The sequence below is a fragment of the Hemibagrus wyckioides genome, linkage group LG15, assembly GCF_019097595.1.
Source record: "Hemibagrus wyckioides isolate EC202008001 linkage group LG15, SWU_Hwy_1.0, whole genome shotgun sequence".
Lineage (NCBI taxonomy): Eukaryota > Metazoa > Chordata > Actinopteri > Siluriformes > Bagridae > Hemibagrus > Hemibagrus wyckioides.
In genome coordinates, this window is record NC_080724.1 from 14951953 (window position 1) to 14969727 (window position 17775).

Consider the following 17775-nt stretch of genomic DNA (forward strand, 5'->3'; position numbering starts at 1 on the left):
CTGGGGAGTTGTTCCAACCACCATTTTGCTATGCCTGAGTTTGTCTTCTCAGCTTTTCGGAAGTGTAGTCCATTAAACATTCTTGCAATAGAAAGTGAGATGCATTTTTTTCTTTAAAAAAAATAAAATAAAAAAAAATAAATAAATAAAGGTTTAAGATATTCAGTGTGTTAGCTCTCAGGGTAATGTCTATAATTAAACATCTTCTCTATGATAACACTCTCACATCTGAACAGCTGTAGTGACTTTCTAATAGGTTTCTTTTCAATCAAGGAAATAGAATAACAGTACGATGGATTATGGGTATATCTAGAGAAAGCTGCAGTTCATATTGGGTCATTTTGAGGCTGCCATTGTTAATTCTTCCAACCTGGAAGGTCACACTGTTTGGTTTGTTTTTTTCTTACTAAGAGACTCCTAGTGAAGATGCAGCTTAGGTAGCAACTCAAAAGACATTCAGAGCATCCACGATTCTATGGTTGGCGTCATGTGAAGTGTGATGTTTGAGCACTTTCAAACAGGTAACCTAGCAGCTTTGACAAGTGTGAGCTAGCTTAAAAAGCCGAGTTAACAACATCAACAACAACAACAACAAAAAAACGCACTTAGCAAACAAATTCTTTGAATACAAGTTGAGATCATTGGTCTCAGAGCGCACAATTCTGGATTGTTTTGATTGATTACATTGGCGGAGAGTCGTTGTCTTTCATCGCAGATCATCGGTATTAGAGAATCTTCATTGTATAATCTAACGTGTGATTTTATTGCGATACAGCATGACAAGTAATAGTAAAAGACGGCTATAATCACTCAGTGTTAAAGCGGCTTCACCTTTTGTCTGAAAGCTTCCTTTTCAGGAAAAGTAAGCGGCATACATTCAAGCCAATCGCATGCAGCAGTTGAGCTCACATGATCAAGAAATTATTATATGTTCCCTCAGAAGCCTGAAGTTTCTTGACAAGTAGCGTTTTCGAGTAAAAACTTGTTAATTGCTGTAGGTTGACAGATTCCTACGGCTGTCTCATTTCTGCAGCTTTGCCGCCCACCACTAGCGATAAGTTTTAATTTAGCAACTAAACGCTTCCACACTGGAATGAAATACAATTTACATTGGGATGTAAATGAACTAAAGTGACAAAAGACAGTTAAGAGTAGAAATTGAGTATTTCAAGTCAGTTTCCACCTCGCGAGTATTTATGTAGTTCTTTCGCCAGCGTCAGTGTCATTTTTTACACCGCCAACAGAAACGACGATAATGAGTCACGAGACAAAAAAGAAAAATCCACCCAGCAGAAAGAGCTCCATTTTTCTGCTGATTAATTTAGAGTGAGCTATAAGAATGTGCTTGCTCGATGAGGCATGAACATGTTTCATGTATTAAAATGTACACATTGTTCAACTCCTGCCCGTACACACCATGTATATCTCTCTGTATGGATTTGACTGATGGATAACAGTGATTGCTTTGATTCTTCAAAATAACCCAATCATAAGCTGCACTCACTTTTTAGGGTCATTAAGAAGAAAAAAAGCAGAGAGAGAGAGAGAGCGAGAGAGAGAGAGAAGGCAGTGTTTGACAGCAGCTAAAATGAGCTCTCTCATTCTGAAATACTGGCCAGCGTTTATTGGGCTTTATTTTGTGCTTACTTGCTCTTTGGTTGGGGAGCACAGAGAGCAGGTCGCATTTTATAGTGACAGCCGGCTCTTTTCGCGCTCCTCGGCTTGTTCTCCTTCTGTGGGCATGCCAGCTCTGTGAGAGGAAGAAAAGGAGAAAATGAAGTGATTTGTGGAGGCATTGATTGGCAGCGGAGGTATCGATCAGGGTGCTGAGAGGGATGGACTAGGGTTGGCTTAGCTTTTTGTCTGGAAGGGATGGACACCACTCAGCCTGGCTGCAGGGGGTGTGTCACCCTATCATCCTGCTATGGTGTCAGCATTGATGTTACTGCCAGATGTCCATTCATCATATAGGATTTTTTATTTTATTTTTTGCAGTGAAGAAATAAGGGGGTTGTAGACTTGGCTAAAACTCCAGCCATTAATGCTGATGCAAAACAGTTAATAATAATTGTTTAGTATCTTTTTTTCTTACCTGCATATTTTTCTGGACACAGTGCTTTTTGCCCTGCGAGTGTGTTTATGGAGTGTGAAAGCTGTTTTTTGAGCCTGGGAGTGGGCCAGAAAATGGATACAATTTGATCCTCTTGAAAACTTGAAGTCAGGGACTTCAAAACTAGTCCACCAAACTGGAATCCGGGGTCTCGAATAATAGTGTTGGTTCCAGTTTCAAGTTTCATGATGGCAATGAAATAGTTCTAATAGTCAACAGATAAGACAAGATGCCTTCCTGATGTATAAAACCATATTTTCATAGCTTTGGAGTGCTGTAAGTGGCCCACATTTGTACGGATCACAGTAAATACATGGCCTGAAAGTCTAAAGTCTTCTGAGAAAGTCTTCTTGTTCACCAGTTTAGTGTTGTGATACTACAGTAGTACTCTATTTGGTTTCCAAATCCACTTACACAAAAGAGATGTATGGATTTACACATCAACCACTTTTATGTGAAATCAAACCCAAACAATCCCTGAATCTATCCTGGATGGAGATCCAAGGATTTAGTCCATGTATGTAAACGCTTTAGAGTTCAGGTATCAGGGCTATAAAAGCAGAAGGACACAAATGAAGTCTTTAAAAAAGATCACACCTCCATTTGAGCTTAATGAGGACAGAATGATGATAAATGAATGATGGTATAGAGATAATGATATTAATGCTGGTAAAAAAAAGGATGAACATTTGCTCTAATGAGACATATCTAGAATATTTAGCATATTTGTGGATTGGGAGCTCTTACAGTATTCCTAAGCATATAACAGAGCACCATCTGGCCATTGCTTGGTTCCTCTCCAAGAGACATCCTAGACCGGGCGAGTTCCAATACTGTGTAGGCTTGCTCCCTTCCCCCTTTCACCATAAGCTGCTATTATTAGGAGCATCAGCATTGGAAGCAAATAAGCAAATAAAATCGTTTTTGTTGTTCTTTTTTGATTTTTCTCCTTATTGGTTCACTGTATTCATTCCTGTTCTTCTTTAAGCCATTCAGAAAAAAAAGAGAGAAGGAAACGAGATGCTGAGGACTGATGAAAGAGAGTGAGACGGTGGTAGGAAGGAGAAGGAGAAAGTGAGTGTGAAAAAAATGGAATAAAAAGATGAACTACACTCTGTGATGAAGAGGATGGACCACAGGGCACAGAGGAGGGGGAAGTGAGCTCAGCGCGGGGTGGGGGGTGGCGAATGTGATGCGGAGGAATCGAGGGAGAACATGAAAGAATGTTCAGAGTGGAAGAGATGCAGTGAGTGAGCAAGCTCAAGCTGTCCTTCCTCTCTCTCCCTCTCTCTTTTTCTCTCTGTTTGGAAGGCTTGAATAATTGAATCTTGCATGGCGACAGTTCCACGGTGCTTCATTCGTGCATATTCCAGTAGTATCTTTTCATTTCTCAGCTGCTTGCTTTGTGCCTCAGATACAAGGTGACAGAATACGGCCTGATAGTAGATTTTCGGAAAATATTCTGTTAGTGCAGCCTCCCATGCTCTTTAGCTGTCCGTTAGAAAAACATCACCTCTGTGCAACCATGGGCTTTACAGCGTTCACGCTGAACACTCTCACATTTGCCCTTAGCCTTTATTAGACTAACAGTTGTGTCTTTAAACCAAGCAATCACTATGTCTTCCTACACTGCTGGGTCACGTACATCTTCTCAGTGTACATCCGAGGATAAGGCATGGCTGATTCTCCTCCAATTCACCCACCTCTCCTTTCTGGAGCTTCTTTTCATTAGAAACTGGCCTGGCCTGTCCTGTGTAGGAGTTGGGTTTTTCTCTTTTCTTTTTCTTTTTATTTCTGTTTTTTTTTTGGTTGCTGAAGTTCAGCTCTAAATAAGTCGGGGTGTATCTAAGCCGGGTCAAGGCCTGAAGCAGACATGGAGGAGCGGTAAAGAGAGAGAGAGAGAGAGAATCATCTGAACCATTATATATGTGGAAATCAGAAAATAGAAGGTTCCCACAGACGCCGGTGCACTATCTATAACTCCAGCCGAATTAAATAACCGCCCCCCCCTTTTTTTTTGTCTATTCATTTTACTTTTTCATAACAAGCAATGAAATAGAACAGAAATGAAAAGGGGGATAAAAAACAAAGAAGTGAGCGTGAAGTGCAGGAAAGATGAGTGATAAAGCTGAGTCCTCTAGATTGGATTGCAGTGAACTCCAGCGTGCATGCAGATGTGCCTCAGTGCTCAGGTGGATATGATTGAGCCGGAGTCTTAGTGTATAGCTGTGGCCTAGTCAGTAATGGCTGAACGGAGCAGGGAAGGAGAGACATGTAAGAAATCTCTGTTCCGTGTATCAGCTGCCACATCTTTTTCAGCTGTTTGTGTTTGAGTTTCTCGCTTGCTGGGAGTGCGTGGCTGTGCCCTCCAGGGTCTTTCACTACGTCTGTATGAAGCAGAGACGTTAGCCATAACTCCTAAATTAGATTTCCAGTCTTCTGATCTCGGGAGACTCAAGCTAGCTCTCAATCAGCAGGCAGTATACCATAGCGAGGATGAGCGTCTGTATCAGATTGCTGTTGATTAATTGTCTAGAAAGGCAGCTCTGGCTGTAGTTCTGACTGTCATTAAAGTTATATCTTTATATTGGTACACTTGTTCTAATATGTTATCAATTCTATAGTTACAGCTCATTCACAGGGACTTGTAAAGATTACTGGATTATCTACATGAGCCTAATTTAAGGCTGATTATAAATGGAGTATATAACATATATATATAAAAACATAGACCTGTCAGTATGGTGAACTTTTGGTTTCTCTAGAGCTCCATTGGGTCTCCATTTTAAGAGCTTTGTAATAAGTATGTTTTTCAGTAAGTTTCCAGCACTTTTCAAGTTTCTCACTAACATAACAAGCTGTGCTTCTTCTTTTTTTACCTTATTAACTTAAAGAGAGATAGAAAAAGTATATTGATGCTATCATAAGTGATAACAAGAATTCACTGGTTTCTTTGATAATTCCACTTCAGCAAATTCATCAATTAATGAAAAAGGGTGGTAATAGCAACACTGCTTCCTGCTGGGCTTCATCACACTAACCCATCATGGATTATTTTTCTGAAACAGCACACCCTGTCGTGTTTTATCCCTTATTTATATAGCTGAAGTTTGAAAAACCTTTTCAAACCCAGTCTTTTATACGCTTGTTTTAACACAACAGTCCACTTTCCCAATAACAAGTGCGGATGGTGCCGGTTGTCAAACCTGCAACCATTTCGGCCAACCCCCTCGTCGACTCTTAGGCTGTTGTCATAGCAACACCTTCCCCATAACCAATCCTGTGGCACCACATGCTTGGGAAATGAACACAGAAACATATAGGGGTGAGATCATTGCTGAGATGGATCAGCAACAGGCATATTCTCCTCCAGATTTTTATTTTATTTTTTTATTTATTTTTTCCGAGGAAATATATCTATGAATTTATCCCACAGGAACACATTGTGCATTGTGAAACCTGGCCCCACACATTCCCGGCAGAATAGATAAACAATTACGATGAAGTCCTTTACAAGCCTGTGACAGACAACCAATAGCAGAGCTTATTTATATAAAAGACATCAGAACAGCCTTGTGTTTGAATGATACAACAGATTTAGTATATGGCACTTAAATGATGGATTGCACTAAGAAATGCATCATCTTTCACACTCCACATTCAAATATTCTAAGCTTTCCTCACATATGCAGGCACTAGATTTTCATTTATTCATCTTTTTGAAAGATTGTGTATTGTGTGTGTGTGTGTGTGTGTGAACCCTCCATCATCTGCCATCACCCCACTTAACATGCAGCGGTGCCATCCAGTGGCATTATGCGTTCTGCATTGCTTGATCTTGAATATGCACAAATGCGGAGTAGTTATTCTCGTCCTCTGTCTGCCCTCCATCTTGTTCTCATCTCCTCTCTCTCTCTCTCTCTCTCTCTCTCTTCTGATCATGCAAGCATAGCTCTAGAAGTAGTCTTGAAACCTTTCACAGGATGTGCCTGCAGCAGAACTGGCATCTTATATTCAAGTTGCTTTCAATTGTGACCCGTTCCAATTGCTCGCTCTGTCTCCTCACGTGCATACCTCAGACTGATGAGAGAGAGAGAGAGAGAGAGCGAGTGAGCGAGAGAGAGAGAGAGAGAGAGAGAGCGAGAGCGAGAGAGAGAGAAGAACAAGCAGGAACTTTGTGGAATGAGTGGATGTTCCTGTTCTGTCTATAAAGAAGTACTAATGGTTTGGAGTCAGGACATTTCGGGGATAAAAGAAGTGTGTTCATTCCTCTGAGAGAATTTTTTTTTTAAATAATTAATTAATTAATAGATATTTTTAATTGGGAAGCACCTTTGCAAGCACAGGGCTCTTTTAGCCTAAATCAGAAGAGATGTGCAGTGTGTACTCAAGTACTTGAGTGTGTATCAGTGTGTCTCCTATGTGTTGATTTCAGCCTGTGTTACACCGGTGAATTTCAAGCAGCCATTCTGGGTGACAGGCGCTGTGTTCAAAACAACAGTGGGCACCTATGCATGTCAGATTGACAGCACCAAGTTCTGACAGCACAAGCTGCCTTAAACACACACACACACAACCAAATGTGTCCACTCATCTTGACGTTGTGTAGGGTACCATGCTGTTCTCTCTATAACATTGCATTCTGGGTGTATGGGATAGGTGTCAGTCAAGCATCCGTGTGACTTCTCCCTGTAAAAAAAAAAGGTGAAGAGATAACACAGACGTGAACACTCACCTGTCAGTACTGGACGTGACAGAAGCGGTAGAAGAGGAGTGGACACTGAGCTGTGTGTATGTGTGTGTGTGTGTGTGTGTGTGTGTGGTTGAAATGTTTGGAAGTCAGTGATCAGGAACAGCCTGTGCTCATGCCCTTCTAGCTACTACCTGTCCTGAGAGCTGTTGATAAGTGAGAGAGAGAGAGAGAGAGAGAGAGAGAGAGAGAGAGAGAGAAAGCATCAAACACTTTTTGTCATTTTAAAACATTATTTTAATGTATTTATTTTAAATTAGCTTAAAAGCAAGTCTGCTGAATTTTATGAGAGAGAGAGAGAGAGAGAGAGAAATCTGGTATGGTTATTTGTTTGAGCCTTACGCAGATTTTTGCCTGTTTGAGGCTACACAATGTGACAATATTGAAAACTTTGCACAGCTTTAAAGAGATGAGTCATTTTTGAGGCACACACACACACAACACCCGGAATACACCGATCACGATTCATGATGCTCTCATTATCGGTTAAAGATGAGGTGTATGTGAGGGATGTATGAAAAGGTGAATCTACTTGAATGGCGGAAGTTACTTCTGTTGTATTGATTGATTCTCCAGTCATACCTCACAAGACTTCTCACAAGAATCAGAAGTAGGTTTGCTACAATTTGTTCTCAGTAGTCGGAAAATATCAGTAGTCGGAAAATACTGACTTTCCAGTGAGATCTCTGAAACTGTCAGTATTGTTCATTTTTCAAGGGAAGCTGGCCGTCTGTAAGGACTGGAACCATACTGAACCAAAACAAAAATAGTTATTGTTTTGTCTAGTTCTTGTCAGCAATGCCGTGTTCTTAAACCTGTGCGTGACAAAGCTACAAACCTGCTATGAAATGAGGTAGCAATGTAACATGTTTATAACAGTTTTCAGTGCAGTTGCATCAAAAATGGAGGTTGATGTAGTCCAGACAGGGAATTTGAAGCAAAAGATTTGAAGCAATGAACCAAGTGGAACTTGGTTATGTTTAAGAAAAAGACAGAAATGCATGTTAAATCGATATTTTGAAAAGGTCAGCGGTGAATTAAACATACACTATGACAAACTGTGAAACTCTAACACCGGGACAACCCTAGTCACAAAGCACTTCATTAGCATTCTGTCTCTGTGTTTTTATACCATAATGAAGTGGACTGCTTATGGAGATTAGCACTTTTCACTAGCAGTGCTACTGTCTTGTAAATTTCATTTGGATTACAAACTTTTTCGTCTGAAGTTGATGTACTTCCCTGACTTTGTAAATGTTCACATTCTGCCCTTGTGTGTGTTCATCTCCAGGCTGCCGGGGAAAGCTCTGTGGCTTCGGTGCAACGTGTGAAAGAGACCCTACCGACCCCTCGAAAGGAGAGTGTGTGTGCAAGAAGACTCAGTGTCCATCTGTCGTGGCGCCGGTGTGTGGCTCGGACTCCTCCACCTACTCCAACGAGTGTGAACTGGAGAAGGCTCAGTGCAACACTCAGAGACGCATCAAGGTGATGCGCAAGGGTCCTTGTGGTAAGTTCCTTCTGTCTATCCTCATGCATACACACACGAAAACTTACACAAGCCACAGCAGAGGTCTATTAATCTTATTTTTAGCATTGTGACAGTGTGAGTTTCCACAACAAGCACATTGTGAGAACAGCTCAAAAAAAAAAAACCAGGAATAAACCTGCCATTGAAACCGGCGACTTCTTCTGTAAGCTTGACGTGTATCCCGGAGAAAAAGATGCTGGACATGTATGAGGAAAAAAAGGAAGTTAGGAGGAAATGGCACTGAAAAGCAGAGATGGAAAACATGTATAGAGGTGTTTCAGTTGTAAACAAAGGCAGTTCAGTTACATTAAAGGAGAAGTTCACTTCCGGTACAAAAACTTACAAATAATTTACTCACTCCCTTGTCATCCAAGATGTTCATGTCTTTCTTTCTTCAGTCATAAAGAAATGATGTTTTTTGAGGAAAGCTTTTCAGGATTTTTCTGCATATAGTGGACTTCAATGGTGCCCACGAGTTTAAATGCAGCTTCAAAGGGCTCTAACGATCCCAGGCGAGGAAGAAGGGTCTTATCTAGCGAAACGATCGGCCATTTTCTTAGAAAAATAAAAGATTGTATACTTTTTAACTACAAAAGCTCGTCTAGCACTAGCTCTGGGATGCGTGTCCACGAAACTACATAATACATAATCACGTCAGAAGGTCACGTTTGATGTAGGTGGAGCTAAAGACCCAGTGTTTACTATTGTGGAGAAGGAGGCTCCAATGCTGTTGCGTGTAGAATGACGCTTTGCAGCTTTTTGTTAGTAAAGAGCGTTTGATTTATCTGCACTTCCTTGGTCTTTGCATGTTCACTTTGTAAACATTGGGTCTGTAGCTCCACCTACATCACTCGTGACCTTTCGACGTGATTACGTAGTACGTAGCGTCACTGACTCAGGGGGAACAATGAAAACGACTGAAGAAAGAAAGAAATACGAATGAAGAAAGAAAGAAAGTAAGACATCTTGGATGACAAGGAGGAGAGTAAATTATTTTTAGATTTTTGTTCTGGAAGTGAACTTCTCTTTTAACTTCACTTTAGATTTTGATATATTTAAATCTAATTGAAAACTGAGTATTTTCAAAAGGGAGATGTGTAAATATGTAAAAACCTAAAACTTTAACAGCATTACAGTGAATCAAATATAAATATAAATGGTTGAGTATGACAAAAAAAATGTTGGTAAATTCCTGACATGTAAGGCTTGTAAAAGTAACAGTAACATACATTCCTTAGTGACCTAATACCATGATTGTACTATCCAACAACTTCACTGCCTATCTTCTTTTCATTTTGATATCAGCATGATAGCATTGCCACGTTATAAAATACCCTAGCAAGACTGTGTGATCTTAATCACAATATGTGTTAGCTCCACTGGGAGTTCCTCAGGAAAAAAAAGTCATCATACATGATGCTTGTTCAAGTCTGACCCTGTTATTAAAGAACGCTCTGTGTCCATGTGCCTGACCAGCACAAGTAGCAATTACCAAGTCTGGTGGAACATAACGTCCATATCCTTCCTGCAGCTCTAATTAACTGCCTCTTATGCCAAGCAGAAAAAGAGCATGACGCAAGTGAAGGGTCTTTACCTGTTATCTCCCCTTGACACTTACATACGCATAAAAGACTGTTCTCACTGAGCTAGCACTTGATTATCACAGCTCTTGATGTGCATTCACTCTGGACGACCAGAAGGTTGCTAATGGTCAGCAGCCTCCAGGTCATTTTCTTAATGAAACGGGCAGCGTGTTCGTCACAGCAGTTTGTCTCCACCTTCACGTAACTAGCACACATGAAGAGAAGCTGCTTCTTATGAAGCAATGAACCAGCTCAGACAGGGGGCTGGCATGGCAAAGAGTGAGGGAGGAGATGAAGAGAGGGTGTGCACAGTTTAAATCAGTTAGAGCGATCTAAAAAAATATTAACCTTGTAGGTGAGCAAATACACTTTGGCTGTCTGAGAGAATGACAAGGTGCACTGTAGGTGTGAGTTTTGTCCCGGTGCGGCTCCTTTATCAACCTTTTATTAATGTAGTGTGTAAATGGTTTTTTTTATTATTATTTAAAAAATACGTTCACTATTCACAGAACCGTTCATTTGCGTTTAGTGACTCAACACTACAACAAAAGGTCTTGTGCTAAACCTTCCAATAAAGTAGCTTAGCCACTGCTGCACATCAGCTATCATAGACACACAATAACTCTTCCTCCTGCTATATGCTGCCATTTCTGTGGTCTTAATTAAACATCCAGTCTTATTTGTCTTCATTTATGGATTTCTTTTGGATTTTCATAGTCATTAATATAAAGCAACTGAATATCGTGCTCTCTCTGCCATGGCCCAGGTTTCTTTCCCGGGCAGGGAACCAATCCAGCCACTGGGGGCTGCACAAGCCAGTACACTCTGGGTAAAAATGGGAGGGTTGCATCAGGAAGGGCATAAAACCTGTGCCAAATCAAATATGTGTCTCAGATGATGCGTTGTGGTGACCCCTAATGAGAGCAGCCAAAAGAAGAACAATAATTGAAGAAAATAAGCAATTTAACCTTGACAGCGTAATTCATATACAAAATTACGGTAACAAATCGCAGTTATACAATTTGAAGTCAGTTGAGCTTTGCTTAGTGAGACATTTTTCTTCTGTATAGATCTTCATTAATAACACGTTTCTTGTGTAATAAATTTGTTCGTATTTAGTTTGATAAATGAGGCTTATTGTGTGTGTGTGTGTGTATCAGTGGGGTTCATCGCAGTATGTTGCAAGCCAGTGTTGGATGGTCAAAAGAGCAGCAGGGCAGCAGGGCAGGGGCAGATCAATGGTTAGTTCATGCCATGTCTGCTCTGTTGTGCATCCACAGTACATCCAAAACTCTCACTGTCACTGCCTTCTGCACCATACCCTCACACACTCGTTTCTCTAAACATATCAATTTCCTCTCCCTTATTTTCTCTCGCTTTCTGTAAATCATCTTTTCTGGTCGCTGCACCAAAGCTCTGGGACAGTTTACCAGAAAACCTCAGATATACTTCATCTGTGTCCCATTTAAAAAAAAAAAAAAACTCAAATCATACTTTTATACAATAATCTTTCGTGACACTTCATAGTAATAAATGGTTCTGTTTCGGTTTATGTGACATGGAAGACACATGGACAATGAATAAAATGGAATGGAACGTTTTAATAATAGTTAAATAATATAACTCTAAATATTAAAATCAAGGGGAAGGTGTACAAGAGAGTGTCACTGAGGCACTGAGTCAGAGCTGGAGGTAGCAGAGCTGAGGTTCTCTTTGGGAGTGACAAGGTTGGACAGGATTAGGAACGAGTACATCACAGGGACAGCTCGTGTTGGACGTTTGGGGGACAAAGTTAGGGAGGACAGATTAAGATGGTTTGGACATGTTCAGAGGAGGGAGAGTGAGTATATTGGTAGGAGAATGTTGGACATGGAGCTGCCAGGCAGGAGGCAAAGAGGAAGGCCAAAGAGAAGGTATATGGATGTAATAAATGAGGATATGAAGCTAGTGGGTGCAAGTGTTGAGGATGCAGAAGATAGGGATAGGTGGAGAGAGATGATTCAGTGGCCACCCCTGAAGGGAAAAGCCGAAAGAAGAAGAAGAAGAAGGCGAAGAAGAAGAACTCTAAATAGTTACATGCAAGGCCAAGATAGCCAAGCTAGTCTATCAGAGTTGAGATATTTCTGAGTATATCAGGTTATGTAGATCCTTTCCCCTGCAGAGTAACAAGGCAATTCAGTCTAATTACATTTACTTATATCAGTAAAATCCCATAGTAGGATACCTGGCCCTGAGGCTAGCAAAGATCTGGGTTTTGGTTCTTTCAAACCATGCCTGGTTTACTGCTATATTCTCTGGTGGAGACTGAGGATTTGACGCTGTCTCTAAGACTCTTGCTGTCTCTAAGACTGAGAAAGCCTGTAATATTTAGTTATGTTATTCAGTTATTAAATGCTTATTACAGGTTTGTCTAATTGACTTTCATTTTTTTTTAGAATGTCAAATGACTAAACATGAGGTACAACTCCTGTAAAAGTCTTGAAAGAATTTTCTTCTCACAGGATTAACCAAGTTAATTAAACAACAAGGTAACAGTACGACAAAACACAACCCTAATGCTACAGCAATAGTAATGAAAAGCAAATAAGCTCCTTGTACAAGAAAATTAGTTTGCTAATACTAGCTTACGCCTCCTCTCATGTTAATAACGGTGATAATGCTGTCAGGTAAGGATGCCAGCCCAGCCTTCAGGTAATTCCTGTAAATTTTAGCCCACTCTTTGACCGACTTAGTGAGTCTGTCGAATCGCATGTTGTGACTCTCTCATGTCCAAGGTCCTTTTGCTGTATCAATGCTGCTCTTCAGTAAACTATTGTGTTACATTTTCCAAGGTCCTGTTGGCATCACCTGATTTTGAGCACCGTGTTTAGTTTATATGACAGTTTTGGTTTTAGTAGTTACATTTGGGAAAAAGGAGATCTCTGTTGGTTTTAATTACCATGCGAGGAAACAAAAGAAAATATGTGAGGCTTGTGTATTTATTTATTTTTTTTTAAAGCTCATTTGGGTTTCCTTTTCAGCGTCTTAAACTCTCAGACGTCTCACAGAGAAATGGCATCAGTTCTGCCTCATTGCGAAACTGTTGACTTCTTCTCATCCAAACGAGGATATTGGACTGCATGGTGTAGTAAGCCTCTAATGGAGAAATCAATGTTCTGTCCTTCTCTTGGCAGTTTCTTAACTGAGGAGGCGCAATTTATTTCCATAATCCTTTACCTGCAAACTGGATTTGAAGACCTAGTCACACACACTCAACACAAACCACTCTCTTGCCCACGTCTCCCTCGCTTCCCGTCATTACACACTTGTCGCATTGTGAGGTGAGGAGCAACAGCTGCTGATGTCTGCCGTAGTAATAGTACTGGTGCAACTCTTCCCTGTAGTGAAGCTATGGGAGGTGAGATATCCCTGCCGATAGAAGCATCTGATTTCTCAGTTCAGTCATGTTTGGCCTCAGGCTAAATACTTAAAATGATCCCTGCTGTGGAGATGCTGTAAAATTCCCTTCAGTTGTTTTGGATGCACTAAGCATGAATCTCTTCTTCTAGATGTGGATAAAGCCCACGCATTAAGACGGTTGCAAAATGAACAGGAGTACGATGGAGACGGAGCTGGTTACAGGGAATGATTAGTAGAGGTGCCAGCATCCGTTGTTTAGCCGTAGCACATGCAGGTTCTGACCATTTCCTACAGCAGTATGATAATATGAGAGTCTTTAGAATTTAGATAAAATCCACCCAGCTGGAAAGCCACTTTACTGAAGTGGAAAGGACACAGGACACAGAAGTACTAGCGGTTACTTTTGTTTTAATGTCTAAGATCATCTGTCTGTTCACTTTGACCTGTGAATTTGCACACATTATACTTGTGAGCAAGAAAGCAGGATTATGGATTCTGTGTTTAGAGGGGGAAGAAATGTCAAAGCTGCTAATTAGCAGTCGCACCTAACTTTTACCTTGCTGCTGTTGCTTGACTATCACACCTGCAATCAACACTCGCTGATATATGGTTGATGAACCAAAATCACAACAGTATCACGTGATCAGTCAACATTTTCAATTTGAACATGCTAGAATTATGGTAATAATGATTTCCTGCAAACTCAAAACTCTGCATTATAAAACAAACATGACCTAAAAAATGGCAGCAGCCCCCACAGTTAAGAGCTATTAATGGAGAATACTTGTCAGGATTTGACTTCATTCACTCTGCATCTCTATTAAACATTCCCTTTTATTCACTACTAATGGCCTAAGCATTAAGAATACATTACAGTATCACTTTTAAGTCTTGTAGCCCTTTTTTAAAAAGTAAAACATTTTTTAGGGCATTCATGATCATAGTTGTTCTATACAGCCCTAGGTTCTGACACAGCCAGTCTCCGGGTGACATCAGCACCGTTGTCTCCGTCTCGTGTAAATGAGCTTTTGCTCTCTCGCCCCCGTCTTCTGTGAGTGTGAATGAGAGAAGGAGAAATGTGTGTTGTGGGGAAGTGTGTGTGTGTGTGTTAAAGTGTGATGTCATATAAATGTGTGAGTATGTTTGTGTGGAGTGGGGGGTGTAAGTGTGGGCATGTGTGTGGGTGTATGAGAGAGTGTGCTTCTTCTCTCTCTCTCTTTCTCTCTTTCTCTCTCTCTCACACACACACAGGCACGCACACATACATTTTCACCTGTCTATGTGACATGGGATTTTATTCACACCTCTCGTCTGCTCCTCCTCGGCTTCCCCACTCCATCTGCTGGAGGATCTCCACACGGCTCCTCAGCCTCACACATCACCGAGTATATTTAGTCCGGCTGACGTCAGCCTGTTAAATGTGGTGTGGTGATGTCATATCCTGAGTCTTAAGATGATATCATTTATACCGAGCTATCTGACAAACCAAATTAAGTAAAGTAGGCATTTATCACTGACCAGGTGATCAGGTGTATGATTTATCCTGAATCTGTAAATGTCTATAAGGCATAGCTATATCTTATAAAGAAGCACATTTATATTATTAAATTTCCAGCCAGTATATAGCACAAAAAGGTCACGTGAGCTTCACACATGTTTTAGACTCTTATGTCACATGTTATAGACATGTTATGTTTCAGCCAGTCATCTAATCATATAAAAACACACGAGTACATAATGAGTACATATTCAATGTTTTTTCGGTAATTGAGTAGGCACATTTTTGCAGAAATCTTACAAACATAACGCCTCACAAATGAAGAATTTGTTCTTTCCTCAGTTAAACAAAGTGAACAAGAAATATACCACAAAAAACCCTGACAAATCATGTGGTGCTGAGCCTCACACAAGTCTGCCAGCAGTGCAAAAATAGCTAATGTTCTTAATATCCTATTAAAATGTCTATATAAATCACTCCTAACCAATTCCACACGACCGAGGACAGCTCTTTATCTTCATTTTCTTAGCCACTTACATTTGTGAGGCACATAGCCGCTCTGTTTAACTGCACGCTTGCTGTGCAGTTCAGGAGCATAATAATGGACAGAGTGACCTAGCGCTGCCATTCATTTGATGATTGCACAACATTTAATAATACACTTTAATAAACCTGCCTTTAAATTGGTCAGTATGCCTATTCTCTGCAAAAAGCATGCAAAACAAAGGTAATGCTTGAGGACAAATACATGAGTTGTTTTCTTTTTCGCAGTCTTCAGGAAATGCTTTAGCCTAGTCAGGCTTGTTGTGGATCTGGAAACTATCCTAGGAACACTGGCTGTGAGTCGGGATACACCCTGGAGGGGATACTAGTCTGTATTTTAGAGACATTAATCCACCTACTGAAAGACCATAAAGACATTAAACCAAGATCAGGATCAATCCCTGCACTCTAGGTGTCATACTCTCCTACCTCCGCCATGCCTCCCTACGCTAGAAACTGATGCAGGTGTCACTACATCCATGACCTTTATGCACTCTATGGACACCTGACCATTACACTCATGTTTTTTTTTGAAACTCCCATTCCAGATTCAATCCCTCTTTGAGGTTATAGTATCCTCCACTCTTCTGGGAAAGATTTTGGAGTGTGGCTATGGAGATTTGCTCATTCAGCCACAAGAGCATTAGCGAGGTAAGGCACTGATGTCAGGCTTGGAGGCATAGTGCAGATTCAGCAATTCACACCAAACTTTGGCAAACCATAGGGATTTTAACACTTGAAAGTCTTTCTAAACCCTTTCTAAAATCTTGTTTCATGTTTCACACTGCTCGGGGTTAACAATTAATCCTGCGTATTACATTTCACACTGTTTATACCTTTACTCTGGGTTATTGTTATTAGTTACATATTTCTGGTGTGAAAAACCATGACTGGATAAATACAGCATGCGACTGATTTAAATAACGACTTGTCCTTTGTCTTGTTGCTAAGCATCATTCGAGCACCTCGTCGTTTCATACTGTACACGTTTGGCACTGCAGTGCAGGGCAACATTACAAAAACTTACAGTAGGGTTCCATAACCCCAGGTAAAAAGCGGCGCTTACCCCACATGTGAAACGATCCCTCATGTCTTTATGGCTCTTGCCCCTTAGTTCCACTGAAGGGAATTGTAATACTAGACACATCCTATGCAAAATGTGCTTCCATCTTTGTGGTAACAGTTTGAGGAGGATATGATGGTCAGGTGCTCACAAACCTTTGACCGTGTAGTGTATCATGGCATACTGTGTTTCTGAGGGATCACAGTTTTTCAGTGTTCCTGTTCGACATCTCCTGCAGCTTCTCCGCATTGTTAACCAGCTTGTCTATAGTTGAGCTACTGTTTTCTGAATGTGTGAGATGGAAGTCCTGGGCATTGCTGGAAGGTCAGCTGGAGGGGGCATTCATCAATAAATAACGGGCTGTTTCCTGCTTGCACAGCCTCCATGCCCCATAAGCCCCCTATAGGGCCGTGTCCTAGATCCACGTACGCACGCAGACTGCCGAATCCGCTCCAATGATAATGCAGTTTCTGAACACTATCTGCCAGACTCACTGTGCAGCTCATCCTCTGGCAAGCAGTGATACTTGTTAAACAAATCCTGTCTTTCTCTTCTTGGTTCTCTCTATCTTTCTTGCCCTTGCTGTCTTTCTCTCTATCCCCTCCCTCTTCTAATCACCTCACAAGGCCCAGGCGCGGTGTTGGAGAGCGATAAGGAAGATTACAGCAGGCTAGACGCATTAAAAAGCCACATTTCCCACACACTCTTCTTGAATAGCACACAAGAGCAGCCTTTTTTTTTTTTTTTTTTTACACAACTTTTACTCATGTATTTATGCATTGGGTTCGCCTGAATAATGCATTATTATTTTTCCCTTATTCCTCTCAGATGCAAGGCTGACAGTTCAATGATAGCGAGAGCTCGAAATAAGAAGAAAAGACTAGTGCAATAGAATAATCTATAATTAGAACAGTAACGCAATTAAGATATCTCTCTCTGATATTTCGTAGGTGGAATACGAAGATTTATTACACGTTACCGTACTTCTTACTTCACTTACTTTACTTAAGTCTCTGTGTACTGTGTGTGCCAGGGTGCATTTTAAAATAAATTTTCAGGGCTTTTAAATGGAATTGATGAAAAGATTTTCATGTTATGAAGCTCTCTTTAACAAAAAATAATGCTCTTTGAGCCTTCTCCTAGCTGTGGGACATAATAGATATTGAGTGGTACATTCATTTTCATATCTTCCCTGGCCCACAGTTATATAACCGATCCTTGTATGCCATCTTCTCTCCTGTTTCCTTATGAATATTAACACTACTGGCTCTTTGTCTTTTCCCAGTCTGGTGTTTCGCTCA

At 40.7% G+C, this 17775-nt stretch overlaps 1 protein-coding gene across 5 annotated transcripts in view; it reads left to right on the top strand.

Annotated features, from left to right (window-relative positions):
• The window catches only part of agrn (agrin), a 227835-nt gene that overhangs the window by 104517 nt on the left and 105543 nt on the right, over positions 1-17775 (top strand). For all 5 annotated transcript variants that reach the window (XM_058409023.1, XM_058409026.1, XM_058409027.1 and 2 more), the window contains one exon: positions 8152-8367. In XM_058409023.1, coding sequence (XP_058265006.1) covers positions 8152-8367 — 216 coding nt within the window. The remainder of the gene's footprint in view (positions 1-8151; positions 8368-17775) is intronic.